Source organism: Dipteris shenzhenensis, chromosome 11 (assembly GCF_047967505.1).
Source record: "Dipteris shenzhenensis isolate YYH24624 ecotype China chromosome 11, Dip_SZ_1.0, whole genome shotgun sequence".
NCBI lineage: Eukaryota > Viridiplantae > Streptophyta > Polypodiopsida > Gleicheniales > Dipteridaceae > Dipteris > Dipteris shenzhenensis.
This window is the reverse complement of record NC_141606.1, coordinates 48,526,310-48,541,247: the sequence shown is the minus strand read 5'-3', so window position 1 is coordinate 48,541,247 and position 14,938 is coordinate 48,526,310. Positions and strand designations below refer to the sequence as shown.

The 14,938-nt window shown below is 42.0% G+C and overlaps 1 protein-coding gene across 1 annotated transcript; it reads right to left on the bottom strand.

The window, feature by feature from the left end:
- Positions 1-6,272: 6,272 nt before the first annotated feature.
- LOC147897110 (uncharacterized) lies at positions 6,273-7,183 on the bottom strand. Its single transcript, XM_087381541.1, has one exon. The coding sequence runs from the start codon at positions 7,122-7,124 to the stop codon at positions 6,357-6,359; it is 768 nt and encodes a 255-aa protein (XP_087237667.1). The 5' UTR covers positions 7,125-7,183; the 3' UTR covers positions 6,273-6,356.
- Positions 7,184-14,938: the final 7,755 nt, after the last annotated feature.

Below are 14,938 nucleotides of genomic sequence, written 5' to 3'. Positions count from 1 at the left end.
GGTACAGCTATGACCTCACACTTGAGTGAGTTCAATGCCATCTTTACACAACTGATTGCACAGGGGTTGAACCTTGATGAGGAGTTCAAGGCTACTTTCTTGTTGTGTACCCTCCCTGAGAGTTGGGACACTTTCAAGACCACCCTGTCTAATTCAAATGTCACTCTTATATATGCTGATGTAGAGAGCTCTCTCCTTATTAAAGAGACGAGCAGGAAGAATAATGCGGGCAGCAAGTCTTCAAATGCTTTGCAGGTACAGGAAAGAGGCAGGACTCAGCAGAAGGGGAGATCTGCTAGTAAGTCCAAATCCCGCAGTCAGTCTCGTGGCAAAAAGGATATTGAATGCTTTTATTGTGGCAAGAAGGGACATGTGAAGTCTAAGTGCTTCAAGTTTATACGGGATCAGAAAGCCAAGAAGGCTGAGGCAAAGGATGCAAGCAGTGGAAGCAAAGGCAAGGCCAAGGCAGTTGACTTGGATGCAATGAATGTTGCAGCAGAAGACAGTGAAAGTGACAGGCATGATGTTTTATGCTCTTCTGCTGTAATTGCACATACTTTGGTTATTGATGGCCATGACATGCACACCTGGCTCTTGGATTCAGGTGCTTCTTTTCATGTTACTCCTCATAGGGAGTGGTTTACTTCCTACACAGGTACTCATGGAGTTGTTCACCTTGGGAACAACTATGCATGTCAGATTGCAGGGATTGACAGTATACAGATAGTATTCCCTGATGGATGCATATTTATGCTTGATGGTGTTCGCCATGTGCCGCAAATCAAGAAAAACCTGATTAGCACTGGCTTGTTGGATGACAGTGGTTACCACACCACATTTGGGAATTCCAAATGGGTGATTACTGATGGCCAAGTTGTAGTGGCTGAGGGTTATAAGAGTGATAGCTTGTACCCTCTTTATGTTTCCAGTGTAGGTAATCATGTTGTTGCCATAACCGAGCTGCCAAAGGTTTCATTGTGGCATAGCCGGTTGGGACACATGTCCGTTAAAGGAATGCAAGAACTGTCACGATTGGGTTATCTGCCGTCTCTTTCATTTTCAGATTTGCCTACTTGTGATCATTGCATTTTTGGAAAGCATTCTATGACTCCTCATAAGCGGAGAACTCCCCAAAATAGAGCACCGCTTGATCTAGTGCACACTGATTTGTGTGAGATGCCACAGTTATCACTAGGGGGTGCAAAGTATTTCATTACTTTTATTGATGATGCCACACGCAAAGTGTGGGTCTATTGCTTGAAGCATAAGAGCGATGCCTTCGATGCTTTCAAGAAGTTTGTTGCTCAGGTTGAGAATCGGACAAGTCGCAGGCTGAAATGCCTCAGATCCGATAATGGGGGTGAGTATGTGTCACATGCTTTTGTACAGTTTTGCGAAGCTAAGGGCATTAAACAGGAACTCACAGCCCCTCATAATGCATCTCAAAATGCTGTGAGTGAGCGGATGAATCGAACTATTCAGGAGAAGGTTCGATGTATGTTGTCTTATGCTGCATTGCCCCATGGCTTTTGGGCAGAAGCCGTGCAAATAGCAGTTCACATAATTAACAGGTCGCCGAACAAGGCTTTGGAGTTGAAAGTGCCAGAAGAGGTGTGGTCTGGCAAGACAGCTTCATATAAGCACTTCCGTGTGTTTGGCTACGAGTGCTTTGCTCATGTACGCAAAGAACTGCGCACCAAACTGGAGCCAAAGTCTTTCAGATGCATCTTCATTGGTTATGGTGACGAAGGTGAAATGGGATACAAGTTATGGGATCCCGTTAAACGGAAGATTATACGCAGCAATGATGTCATCTTTAAAGAGGATAGTGTACACAAAGAACCCGTGCAACCTCTGGAATACAGGAGGGTTGTTTATGATGATGTCGGACAGCAAAGAATGCCCCTTAATATGCAGCAGCAGGCTGCTGCAGATAACCCTGTTCAAGAGGGTATACAGGCTGAAAATCAGCCAGATAATTTTGCCAATGATGCACCACTGAATATGCCAGCAAATGGGGCTGTAGAACAGCCAGATATGGTGGTACAACCACCTGTCATGCATGACGAACAGGCTAGACAGCAGCCTAATCCGGAACATTTTGTTAGGAGGAGCACCCGTGTACAACGGCCTCCTGACAGGTTTGTTCCAGGAGCCAATAATGTGGCTGATTTTATTATGCTGACAGATTGTGGTGAGCCTTTCAGCTTCAAGGAAGCTATGGGAAGCACAGAGAAAAAGAAGTGGGAGAAAGCCATGCAGTCAGAAATGGACTCCCTACTTCAAAATGATACATGGGACTTGGTGTAGCTACCTGCAGGCAGAAAGGTTTTGCCATGCAAGTGGGTTTACAAAGTCAAAGTAGATTCAAATGCTTTACCGAGGTATAAGGCCAGATTGGTTGCAAGGGATTTAAGCAGGAGAAGGGCATTGACTTTGATGAGATCTTTTCTCCTGTAGTCAAGATGACTACTTTGAGAGCGGTGTTAGCTCTTGTTGCTCATGAGGACATGGATTTATGTCAGATGGATGTGAAGACTGCTTTTCTTCACGGAGATCTCCATGATGAGATCTATATGAGTCAACCAGAGGGATATGCTGTTAAAGGGAAAGAGCAGCTTGTGTGTAAGCTCAAGAGGAGCTTGTATGGACTCAAGCAGGCACCAAGAGAATGGTACAAGGAGTTTGATGCCTTCATGCAGTCCCAAGGGTATCATAGGTGTGAGACCGATCATTGCTTGTACACCAAACGGGCAAAGGATGGCAGTTTGATGCTACTCATTCTATATGTGGATGACATGCTGATTGCCAGTTAATCTCAGCATGAGATTAGTGCTTTAAAGAAACAACTGCATAAGTCTTTTGACATGAAAGACTTGGGTGATGCAAACCATATTCTTGGCATGCGGATTACTCGTGACAGGTCCAAGGGACTTTTGTTTCTGTCACAGAAGGAGTACATTGACAAAGTACTGCAGAGGTTTAAAATGGAGGGGGGGAAGTCTATTAGTACCCCGTTGCCTCCACATTTAAAACTCAGCAGTAAGGACAGCCCCAGATCAGATGATGATAAGGCTGAAATTGCCAAGGTTCCGTATGCATCTGCAGTTGGTTCTTTGATGTATGCCATGGTTGCCACTCGTCCGGATATTGCTTTTGCGGTGGGAGTCATCAGCAGGTATATGGCAAATCCAGGCAAGCGGCACTGGGAAGCAGTGAAAGGTGACTTGAGGTATCTCAAGGGTACCAAAGACTTGTGCATATGCTATGGTAGGCAGGATGCATTGGTGCATGGTTTTACAGATTCAAACTATGCAGGGAATGCAGATAACCGGAAGTCTACTACCGGTTATATTTTCACATTTGCAGGAGGTGCTATATCATGGGTGTCTCGGTTGCAGAAATGCGTTGCACTGTCAACTACTGAAGCTGAATATGTTGCAGCCACTGAGGCTTGCAAGGAAGCAATATGGCTTACTCGGCTGGTGGGAGATTTGGGCATTACAGGAGATATGCCAGTTTTGCATTGTGATAGTCAGAGTGCTATCATGTTGGCAAAGAATCCGATCTTTCATCAAAAGACCAAGCACATAGATGTGAAATACCATTTCATCAGGGAGGTACTGGAAGACAAGCGACTTGAGCTTGTGAAGGTACATACTGATGATAATCCTGCAGATTTGCTCACTAAGAGCTTGCCTACAGAGCGGTTTGCACATTGCCGCCACATCATGGGATTAGGATGAGACCATTCTTATTTTATGGTCTTGTATACAGTAACTGTATATTGCTGTAATTTTTATTCTTTTCTCCCCTTTAGGCACATTGGCCTTTAGGTGGGAGGTTGTTGGGGTAAAGGCACATTGCCACCCCTTTATTAAAGATATGACACCTATGACTGTCTTAACACCTATGACTGTCTTAAGACAGTCATAGGGTGAAAAACCTAATCCTTATAAAACCAACGAGTTTGTGGTGTGGCTCATCACTTCACACCCACATCTTTTGTGTCTCCCCCTCTCTCACTCTCTCCATGTTGTACTTCTCCCTCATTCTTTCCCTCTCAGCCCGCGCTCCAGCCTGGTTGGCCAGCAAGGGCTGGCTGACAGCCCGACCAGCAGGTCAGGCTGACAAGACCCAAACAAGTCGGGTTAGGTCAGTTTGACCCAACGTGATGGTGTGCCCAATTGTGTGTGTGTGTGTGTGTGTGTGTGTGTGTGTGAGAGAGAGAGAGAGAGAGAGAGAGAGAGAGAGAGAGAGAGAGTTAACACGAGTTTCAGCAATAGCAAGTGTATTTAGCCAGGAATACAAGTGAGGAAAAATGCTCCAATGTGACACAAAGTGAATGTGAGGGACCTCTTATAAACCCGCGCTCCAGCCTGGTGGGCCAGCAAAGGGCTGGCTGACAGACCAACCAGCAGGTCGGGCTGACATGACCCAAACAGGTCGGGTTAAGTTGGTTCGACCCGTCGTGATAGTGTGCCCAATTTTGTGTGTGTGTGTGTGAGAGTGAGAGAGAGAGAGAGAGAGAGAGAGAGTTAACACGAGTTTCAGCAATAGCAAGTGTATTTAGCCAGGAATACAAGTGAGGAAAAATGCTCCAGGAGTCATGCTCCTCCCAATCCTTTAGCTCCTCTTGGAAGGCATCCTCCCGGGCAACATCCCAATAGATAGACGCTTGGGATATTCAAACTTCCATTCATAGCCCTGAACTATCTCCCATAAGCCCTTGTGAATAAACTACTCTCCTCTTGCTCATATGTGACAGAAAACAGTCCTTTGGGCAGAGGAGAAGAGAGGGACAGGTAGATGGGGGTGTGGGATAATAGAAGAGGCTTCCTTGCAGCCTTCTCTAACAGGACTCCAACCCCTTTGCTGTCCACACCTGGGACAGGCTGCTCTGAGCAGCCGCCAATATTCTCTTAATCGACTCGCCTTTGACAAGGGTCTTCAATCAGTGAACAGTCCTGCGAAGTTCCTGCAGATCTGTGTTGCACTCTGCGCCAGCAGTGGTGTCACCTGGAGCATATTTCCTCACTTGTAGTCCTGGCTAAATACAGTTGCTATTGCCTAAACTTGTGTCAACTCTCTCTCTCTCTCTCTCTCTCTCTCTCTCTCTCTCTCTCTCTCTCTCTGTCTCTGTTTTGTATGCTTCCGCAAATGCAATACTTCCACATGGTATCACATGTCGTGGTCCACTAGGGACTAGGAGAGGGCAGATTTGATGCAGTCAAGGTTCTGCAGCAATTCTGAGGGCTGATGAGGTTTGGTACAAGGCGATCTAAGGCTAGAGGCCTAGGAACCTGATAGCGGCAGACTGGTACCTCACAGAGTATGTTGTAATGATGGTAATGTGAATATGGAGGGCTGGATTAGATTCGTTGACACTGTCAAGGTCCGAGGTGGATGGAAGTGAAACCTCCACCATCCCATCAAACGGGCTTCTAATTCAAACTAGCCTCAAACATCTTGCTGGAAAACTCAAAACGAAATTAAAACTTGACACCTGAGCATTCTATAGACTCAAAATTGACAAATGGACCCTGACAAAAATCAGAGATGTACACCTCGCACACCGATGTTCCACATCATCCACTTGTTGCCACATCATTGATGCTCTCGCGTCTGCTGGTATGCCCCCATCAGCGTCTGCCTGCCCATCACGCCATGTCATCTGCCAGTCTGAGCCATACCCACCATGCCACCTAGTCTGTGTCACTCTGCCACTGCGGGTCTGCTGCACTCTGCCCGCCATGTCCGCATCAGTCTGCCAAGCTGCCTGCCATGCCACATCGTCCGTCCCGTGCCACCAATATTGCAGTCAACCACCTCCCTCCAGCCCTCGACTTGACCATCGGGAAAGTGCTCCAGCCGCACTCTCCCAGTCGGGAAGCCATCTGAGAAGTGGGTCATGGCTTGCCGGCAGCTTGCCGCATTCCCACGGCTTCCCTCCGGAAAAGTGATCCCAGAGCAGCTTCCCTACAACCTTAAATGTCCAATGGTATGCACTTTCAAACTCCAACCTTGCTAAACAGCCAAAACTTGTAACCACTATGTTAACTTCAAAATCATAAACCCCACACATTTCCATAAGATATCCATACAACTACATACTAACATCCCCATATATGATCTGATTAGCAATGCCGATTGTCCTGAATCAGATCGTAAAACCTCACCAAGCTAATGGGAAAACGAGACAATCTCAAACTTCCATCAGGCAAGCAAAATCAAAGTTGCAGAGTACAAGAAGCGATACTTTAGGAACTGAAACATGCCTTTACAAAAACAATAGCCTTGAACGTGAAAACCTAAAACAAACTCTCATAAATTAAAAAAGAAGAAACCGCAAGCTTTTAAGGTACATTGATCTTCATTGGAAGATCCGGTAAAGCCTGATAAAGAGGGAGCGGAACCGAATCTAGGGTTTTCAAATACAAAGACCTAACATTCTTCCACTTTTTGGGTACTGTAGAAGAAACCCCCAAAATCACGGCGTTGATGTTTTCCATTACCTCATCAGTTGTTTGTGACAGTCTTCCCACTTTCACGACACAACAGCTGCCTCCTTTCACATACAAGAAAACAGAGCCACATGCCGCTTCAATCTGCTTTTTCCAATCCTTCTTCTTGAGGTCTACCGGTATCGGATGCTTCTTTTTCCTAAAGAAATTCTTGCCGAGGAGTTTCGGAAGTGAAGGAAGAATACTCTTGTCCGCGAGGAAAAGGTCGTAAGATCCACACAGCTTCCTCTTTGCTTCAAAGGCCTTGTAGTCCGTTCTAAGCTTCGACAAACCAATGACTTTGGCAACCGGGACATTCTCAGCTGCCAGCTTCTGTTTGGCCTCCTTCTGCGTCAGGCTCTTGCGATCATCGACGAAGAGGCAAACTTCCTGCGAACCATCGAGGTTGAAAACAGGGTGCGGGACAGGGATCTGGTAAGGGTTGGTCCGATTTTGTTCGGGGATATTCTTGAGGGAAACGACGAGGTAAAGGAGCTTATCATCCTCGAGCAAGAGGGGCTTGTCACGCTGAAGCTTTTTGGAAAGCTCCCGTTTGAATAGGGAGTCGACAGCCTTGCGGATGAGGTCGTGAGCCACCATCTGTTGGCCTCCTTCAGCCATTCTACTCAACAATGAATGAATCCTAGAGTGGTAAACTAGGTTTTTAACACAAGCATATCATATACTCTTCTACACACACCTTTTGTGGCCCTTGCGTATTTCGGGAACTTATTGGTGGTTGCGCCTCATTGGTCGAATAATGTGTCACGTGTTCTTTCCCGTGTGACGTGTGAATGCCTGCTTGCATCACGTTGGGTTGCTGTTTGCTTCTCCCTATAGCCGAATGGCATCGAAGCTCTGTTTTAATGTTTTTTAACATTGAATTGCATTGATGGCTTTCTTGGTTACTGTTGGTTTTTATTAATCGTCGATTCTTGTGTGTTTGTGGAAAACAAGGATGGGTGACGATGGCAGAAGAGACACCATAGTACCAGCATTTCTAAGAGCCTAACTGTTGCAGCAGAAATAGTCTTGAGGCATTCAAAAATCAATCATTTCATCAGTCACCCCTACAATTGAAATATTTAATTAAGGCGAGCAGTAGCCTATTAGCGAAACATGTATAGCTTTGTAACAGCCTAACTCTTGCAACAGAATTGACTTTTCCCAAACTAGATTTTCACTCAGCATTCCCTCTGGAAGCTGTGTGCACAATAATTACTCAAGCATAAGAACTCACATATTGAGAAATAGACACGTCATGTGGCCAACAAACTCAAACGTAAAATAATGCTCCACAAGATCAGACAATATCAAATACAAAGAGGCCATAAGAACTAGCTCACATCTGCGGCCAATGAAGTATCCAAGTAGATGAGGGGAGGCTCTAATGAATCACCCAAGTGAAAGCCATAATAATGGCCAAATCCCCATGCGAACCAGATGGAATGCCTAGAGTGCCTAATGTCCAAGCAAGCTTTACTTCAATTCCATACTCCCCACATGGCTATAGTGGAGTTGTATATCAACTTGCGAACAATCTCGTAATAGAACTTGGCCCTTCAATGATGGTATAAGAGAAATCTACTGACACTTGCACAGTTGAGGTAGGCTTGAATGGATCACGGGTCACACAAGAACTACCACAGGCTCCACATTAGCAAAGGTGCATTGAGATTGGTAAATTGTAGAACACCAGTAACTTGAGAAATGAAGAAAATGTGTTATGATATGAATTAATGCCTTCAGCAACAACAAACAAAACCTCAATGCTGTGATTACCTTTTGTCCATATATGAGCTCTGAGACTTGGTGCTTGAAGGCTTCTTGTAAAGACTCACATAAACTACCCTCGAGAACAACAATAAGAATTGTGAAATCAAATACACCCAATGAATGATGCCCATGCATGGACATATTCTTGGTGACATACATAACAATTCCATCATCGATAAACTCTTGTATGAGTCGAGACAACATCTTCCTTCGTTCAACAACAAAAGAGAGCTGCAAAGAACTAACTCTCTTAAGCATGTGCAAAAAGGTAATTTAATATTGCAAGGTTCCTAAAAGAGATCCCTATCGTGGCTCGATGAAAGAGATGGACAACCATCGGATGTTGACAAATTGCCACTTACCCAATCGGGACCCAATATTACCAGTTGAGCCATTCCAAAAATGGGGTCTAGATTTTGTGGGACCATTCAAACTAGCTGCAAAACACTCTTGAAACAAATACATTTTGGTAGCCATGGATTATTTTACTAAGTGGGTAGAGGCACAAGCTCTACATGATGATTCATCGGATAGTACCACAAAGTTCCTATATTGCAACATCATTACAAGGTTCGAATGTCCGATAGAGTTAGTATCAAGGAGGAGACTTTGTCAACAAAACCATTCAAAAATTGACAAAAGTTCACATGATTGTTCACAAAATCATATCAACATATCATCCACAAGTAGCCGGATAGGCAAAAAGTTCTAACAAAATCATGAAGTAGATTATGAAATTAACAGTTTCGAAAAAAAACGGACTTGGACACAAAGCTAGATTCAACGTTGTGGGCAGTTCGAACATCATTCAAGGTATGCACAAGAATGACACCTTTCAAGTTGGTTTATGGAGTTGAGGCAGTAGTGCCCATGGAATTTGTGACCGCTAGCTTATTGAGTCTTAGCTGAGAAGCTAAATCCAAAGGAGTCGGTGGAATTCTCATTACAAAAATTGACTTAATTGGAAGAATATCAACTTGAAAGTCAACATACTACACAAGTCATCCAAGAGCGAAGAAAAGCCTGGGTTGATAGAATATCAAGTTTGAATTGTTCAAGGAAGGAGATTGGATACTGATGTTTAATACAAAATTGGGGAAGCTCCTTGCAAAATTGAAGTTGAGATATGATGGACCATTTAAAATTGTGAAGGATTTAGGCCAAGGCACATTCCGTCTGGATGATATGTATGGTAATATATCATTGAAAGTAGTCAATGGGTTCTGACTGAAACCACTTATCGGATTGAGGAACAAGTTTGATCTGACTTTGGACCAGTTGGTCGGACGTCGGACTTTTGGAGATCCAATGGTCGAACACATTGGGCTTTAAAAAGGGAAATCATGTAAGGAAGTGATGACAGCGACACTTCACATGTGTAGGTATTGCAACACATGTAAAAATCAACACTTCACTTCATTCACAATAGTCATTCCAAATTTCCCGTTGTCCTTTATCTACTTCAATTGTCAGAACATCATCCCTTTGATTCCCATCGGTCTGCCAGCATGCGGACTAACCTAAAATCCACATCTAGTGAAGGAGCTGCAAGCACTTTGTCTAGTTTACAATTGATGGCAACCTAATTCAATCCATCATGATGAAAGAGGAAGGGGCCACAAGCATCACGATGGTCACTACGTAGTCAAGTGAGTGCTAATGTTGACAACAAGGCAATGGAATCACCCGGGCCCACAAAGAAAACGTTAACAGACACCTCTACTTGTGATTTTAAGGACTTTAAACATGATCTGGATATGACTAGTCCTCATAATATTGCATGGTTGCATAAAATGGGGCTCCATGATTATTGTCATCTTCCTTGGTGGGAGTGGGTGATGAATATGGAGTCACAAAGGCAATTTGATGATTTCCGCGATATGAAAGGTATGCTCACACAAGAATTGCCAGTTACAATCGAGTTGGTAGCTTGGGTTTCCAAATTATTGCTCATTCCAAATGCACCAACAAAGGCTCTGAGCAGGTACCTGGATGAGGTTATGGTGAAGGAGTTCGGCGAGCAAGTACACTCAAAGGGCTACTTTTATGTGAAGAATGCCTTGAAGGGCCAAAGACGTGATCAATGCAAATGGTTTCTGGAAAGGGTGCTACTTTTGACCAAGTATGATTATATTTCAAAAGACAATTATTCATTGATGCACTTTGCTGAGCTGGGTAACCTAGTGAATTGGGATGTGTTTATGCATGAACGGATAATGGGAGAAATCAATGGCAAAGACAGTTAGACTATTGAAAGAGCTACTTATGAGCAGTCAAAAGTTGAGGCATGAGTAGGAGGGTAGAAGGATCTACAATCACCACTGGAGATTACCCACCATTAAGTCAAACCCGAATCATCCAAGAAACCCAAATTAAAATTAAGTGCAAGACCACAAATAGAAGACCATGCAACAGGGATGATCAAGAAGCTAAAAGACGTGGAGAACATGAAATTAAAGAAACCATGCAAGAGAAGGCAATACAAAAGAATCCAGAAGACCTGAGGCTAGAAAGTCACGAGGAAACACCCCCAGTGGAAGAGAAGCATATGGACTAACAACAGCAAAAGCACTCACCACCGCAATCACCATTGGTATAGGAAAATCCAAAACACACGGAACAAAGTCCTAAAGAAGCTGACAAGGATAAAATAACAATTCACGAATGTAGATGAAGCAATTGCTCTTTTAAAGAGATTCCAAATACAACAAAGAGAACACTATAGAGGGATGCAAAATGTATATTTAGAATGGCAACGATAATGATGTTTTGATTGAATAGAATCATTGTCTAAAGCAGGACTTGCAATACAAGGTGGAGGAACAGATTAGGGATGCAAAATGTATATTTAGAATGGTAGCAATTGAAAGAGGATAATGATGTTTTGATTGAACAAAATCATTGTCTAAAGTAGGACTTGCAATACAAGGTGGAGGAACAGAAATTCTTGACACAGTAGTATGAAAGTGAAAAATTTGAGTTACATCAGGTTGTAGAATAGCTCAAATCTAAACTGGTTGAGAACCAACGAACACCTGAGGTATTGAGGAAATGGTCAGTACATGTCCAATAAGGGATGTTAAGGGAAATGGGCAATTTGACAAAAGAGCACAGTAAGTTATTTTCTAAAAATTTGCTGCTAAAAAAGAAACTCATAGCACTTGCTCCAATTGAGGACCAATTGAAGAATATGTAGGATGAGAATGAATTGGACATTGTAGGAACTTTTATGCCTCTAGTAGCATTGTCTGAGATGCAAGAAAATTTTACACATCATATGGTTCAACTATGGTCACAAGTTGGCAATAGATTGCTACATTTGCAGACACAGCCAGTTTAGTATTGGGGTGACCATATTCAAAATTTATCTAAATTTATACTGAATAAAGAGGTACAGGAATTGAGAAAAGAAATATATGTATTGAAGATCAAATTGGCCTAAGATAGAAGAGTTTGAACCAATGGGTTCCCTAGCTAAGGAAGGAACAGAAAGTTAATCAAAGAGGAACCTAAAACTTCTTCACCATAGTTCTTATCACCTATTAAAACTTTCCCTACATTTATTAGACATCAGTCATCGAAGAACGCCTCATCTCAATAAGGGTTCCATTCAAGAAATTAGAGAATTAACATATGAGGGACAATATGGTCTACATGGTAGCATAATCAATGTGTTTGTAGATGTAGATAGAGCCCGACATGTGTCGCCTTGCTTCTTAAGTGACAATGCAATGGTCGCGGTTGCTATCAAGAGGAAATTGGGATACAAGCATAACTACATGAGTGGCATAGTCTGGCCTATGTTAACTATGTGTGCTCTTCATGAACTACTTGAAACACCTTTATACAAACAAAACAACGTCCAAATAAATCCACTTTGGATACAACATATATGTGCAATGCAAGAATCAGAGCATCATTGTGGCGACTCAACAGAGCACTAAAACGACACTACAATAGAAGATGAATTACCTACAAACACTCTGGTGCATGGCATATATAGTAGCCAACAAGTCATAGACTTTGATGACAAACCATTAGTTATTGCTCCATCAGAAGGATTCTCACCACTAAGTTATTCAAGGACAAATATTGCGAGGAACTAGCCTTCCCTACATTATTTTATGAATACACACATGCATATAACATACCTTCCAAAACAAGGTATCATGATATAGTGAAATGTGAATTACTAACAAATGAAGATTGAAGGGTTTGCTTTGAACATAGAAAGGCTATTCTTCAAAACAATGAAAGCATTTGTGAAGCAACTACTTTCCTCCACATGGGTTTGACTACGCAATGGACAACTTAAAGGCAATGACTTGCAAGCAAAATATGCGATTTAAGAAACAAATATTGAAAGATTACTGCAATCAAAAATAGGATATTGAGATTTCACATGCCTTCATACATCAGCTACTTACAAGCAACATCTAAAAAGAATGCCTTCACAATGCTAAGACAATTAGGTGCACCTATTTTCTTCGTAACTTTCTCTGCACCAGAAAAATTATGGAGACTCTAGTCAAATGCTTGGATGAATTAAATGACAAACTACCATCAAATGCACAATGTTTAGCAAGTAAGAATTTAAGAGACCTAATGAGCTCCAACCCTATCACAACATGCCTTTGTGATTTCACATGCCTTTGTACATCAGCTGATTACAAGAAACATCTAAAAAAGAATGCCTTCGCAATGCTAAGACAATTAGGTGCACCTACTTTCTTCGTAACGTTCTCTGTAGCAAAAAGATTATGGGAACCTCTGGTTAAATGCTTGGATGAATTAAATGACAAACTAGCATCGAATGCACAACGTTCAACAAGTCAGAATTTGCATGAATTGATTTGTTTTGACCCTATCACAATAGCTCGATACTATGTGCATAGATTCCAAGCCATGAAATATGTGGCCATGTAATAGACTTCTTCTTTGGACTGAATTCCAAATTAGAGGAAGCTAATGCAACCATGGCTTATTATGGATGAAGGAAGCACCTATTTACGGTCAATCAATAGACAATGAAGTTGAAGCATTTATTGACAAGTACATCACAACCGATAGTACAAAACTAGAATAGTCAAAGTGTGACTTGTAGAATCACAAGCATCGAAAAACGTGCATTGAGAGATGCAAAGCATGCAGATTTGGTTTTCCAAGACCACCCATGAGAAGAACTATGGTCTTGACACCTTTACCAAGTACTGTTAATTCCAATTATTGTAAAGAAAGATATAAAGACATTTGCATATTTCTATTGGAGCCATTAATGTTACAGCTCACAATAAATGACTTCTTCCACAAATTGCTAATCACAGAACAAGAATGTGTGCTAGCCATTTGCAACAATCTATCACAACCAAAAATTTTCCTTCGTAGAAAGCCTGAAGACATGTACACAAACAACTTTAACCCCAACGTGTTCAAATTATGGGGAGCAAATACGTATATACAATTCAACTTGCATGGAGCTGCATCATACATCACTAAAATAGACAAAGAAACAAATGTTGTAGTACAATTAGCACTGAAATAGAGCTTTGAAACAATGAAACCTACACCAGAGTGCATAAGGAAAGTTGGAAGTGCAATCATGAACACATAGCATATCAGCTTACAACAAGCAGTATACCTTACACTATTGCTACCACTAAGCAACACGAGTTGAGAATTGTTTACATAAATACAAGCACAGCTCTGGAACATGCATTGCTACTAAAACAACATAACAACTAGAGAAAGTGCTACTAAAACGACATAACAACTAGAGAAAATGCAACCTACATTTGCAAGTAACTATACAATAAATGAAAAAGTTTAACAACAAAGGAAGAAGGGAAAATTTGTGCGCTTCAATAACTACAACAAAAACAAGGACCTAGAGAACCACTATAGGGAACTATGCTTGTTGTACCTGCCATTCTTTACAAAATGAACACATACTCACAGAGGAATTCCAAACTTGGCATGACTTATACAATGCAAATGAAGATATCATTTCAACCAATCATGCTAACTTTAATAAAATCCTTTCATGCTTTGTTATACGAACAAGAACATGGTTTGCATTATCAACAACATCGACCAATGGAGTTTAGAAAATAGGAACATAGAAATATGACCTAGCAATTGATAGATATGCTGAGGGAGTGTTGAGGGTTCTACTATTAGCATACACTTGAAAAGTTGCATATCAAATAAGAGGTACAACAATCCATGCCGCACTACATCTACCACTAATGACATCTCCTTACACAAGCCTTTCAGTGGAAAAGTTACAAGAGTTGTCAATGTTATACAAAGACATGGAACTCATAGTCTTAGATGAAGTTTCCCTCATCAAATTGAATACATTCATTTTAGTAGACATGCACATGCGTGAAATCAAACACAACCACCTCGAGCCATTCAGAGGAGTAGATGTGCTTCTATGCGGTGACCTATGCCAAGCAAGCCCAAGAAAAGATTCATGGATCTTTGTTCAGCAAACCACATCATCCACAATGATGTCATCCTTTTGGAAGGAGAACGTTAAATACTACGAGCTTCAATAGCCAATGCGGCAAGAAAATGAGGAGTTTCTCGAAATGCTAACAAGATTAGGATTGACACACAGACAACAAAAGACCTTCAACATACTAAACAATCTATAG

What these genes read in the sequence shown, in the direction of transcription:
- LOC147897110 (XM_087381541.1), bottom strand. Translation starts at nt 7,124, where the DNA reads ATGGCTGAAGGAGGCCAACAGATGGTGGCTCACGACCTCATCCGCAAG.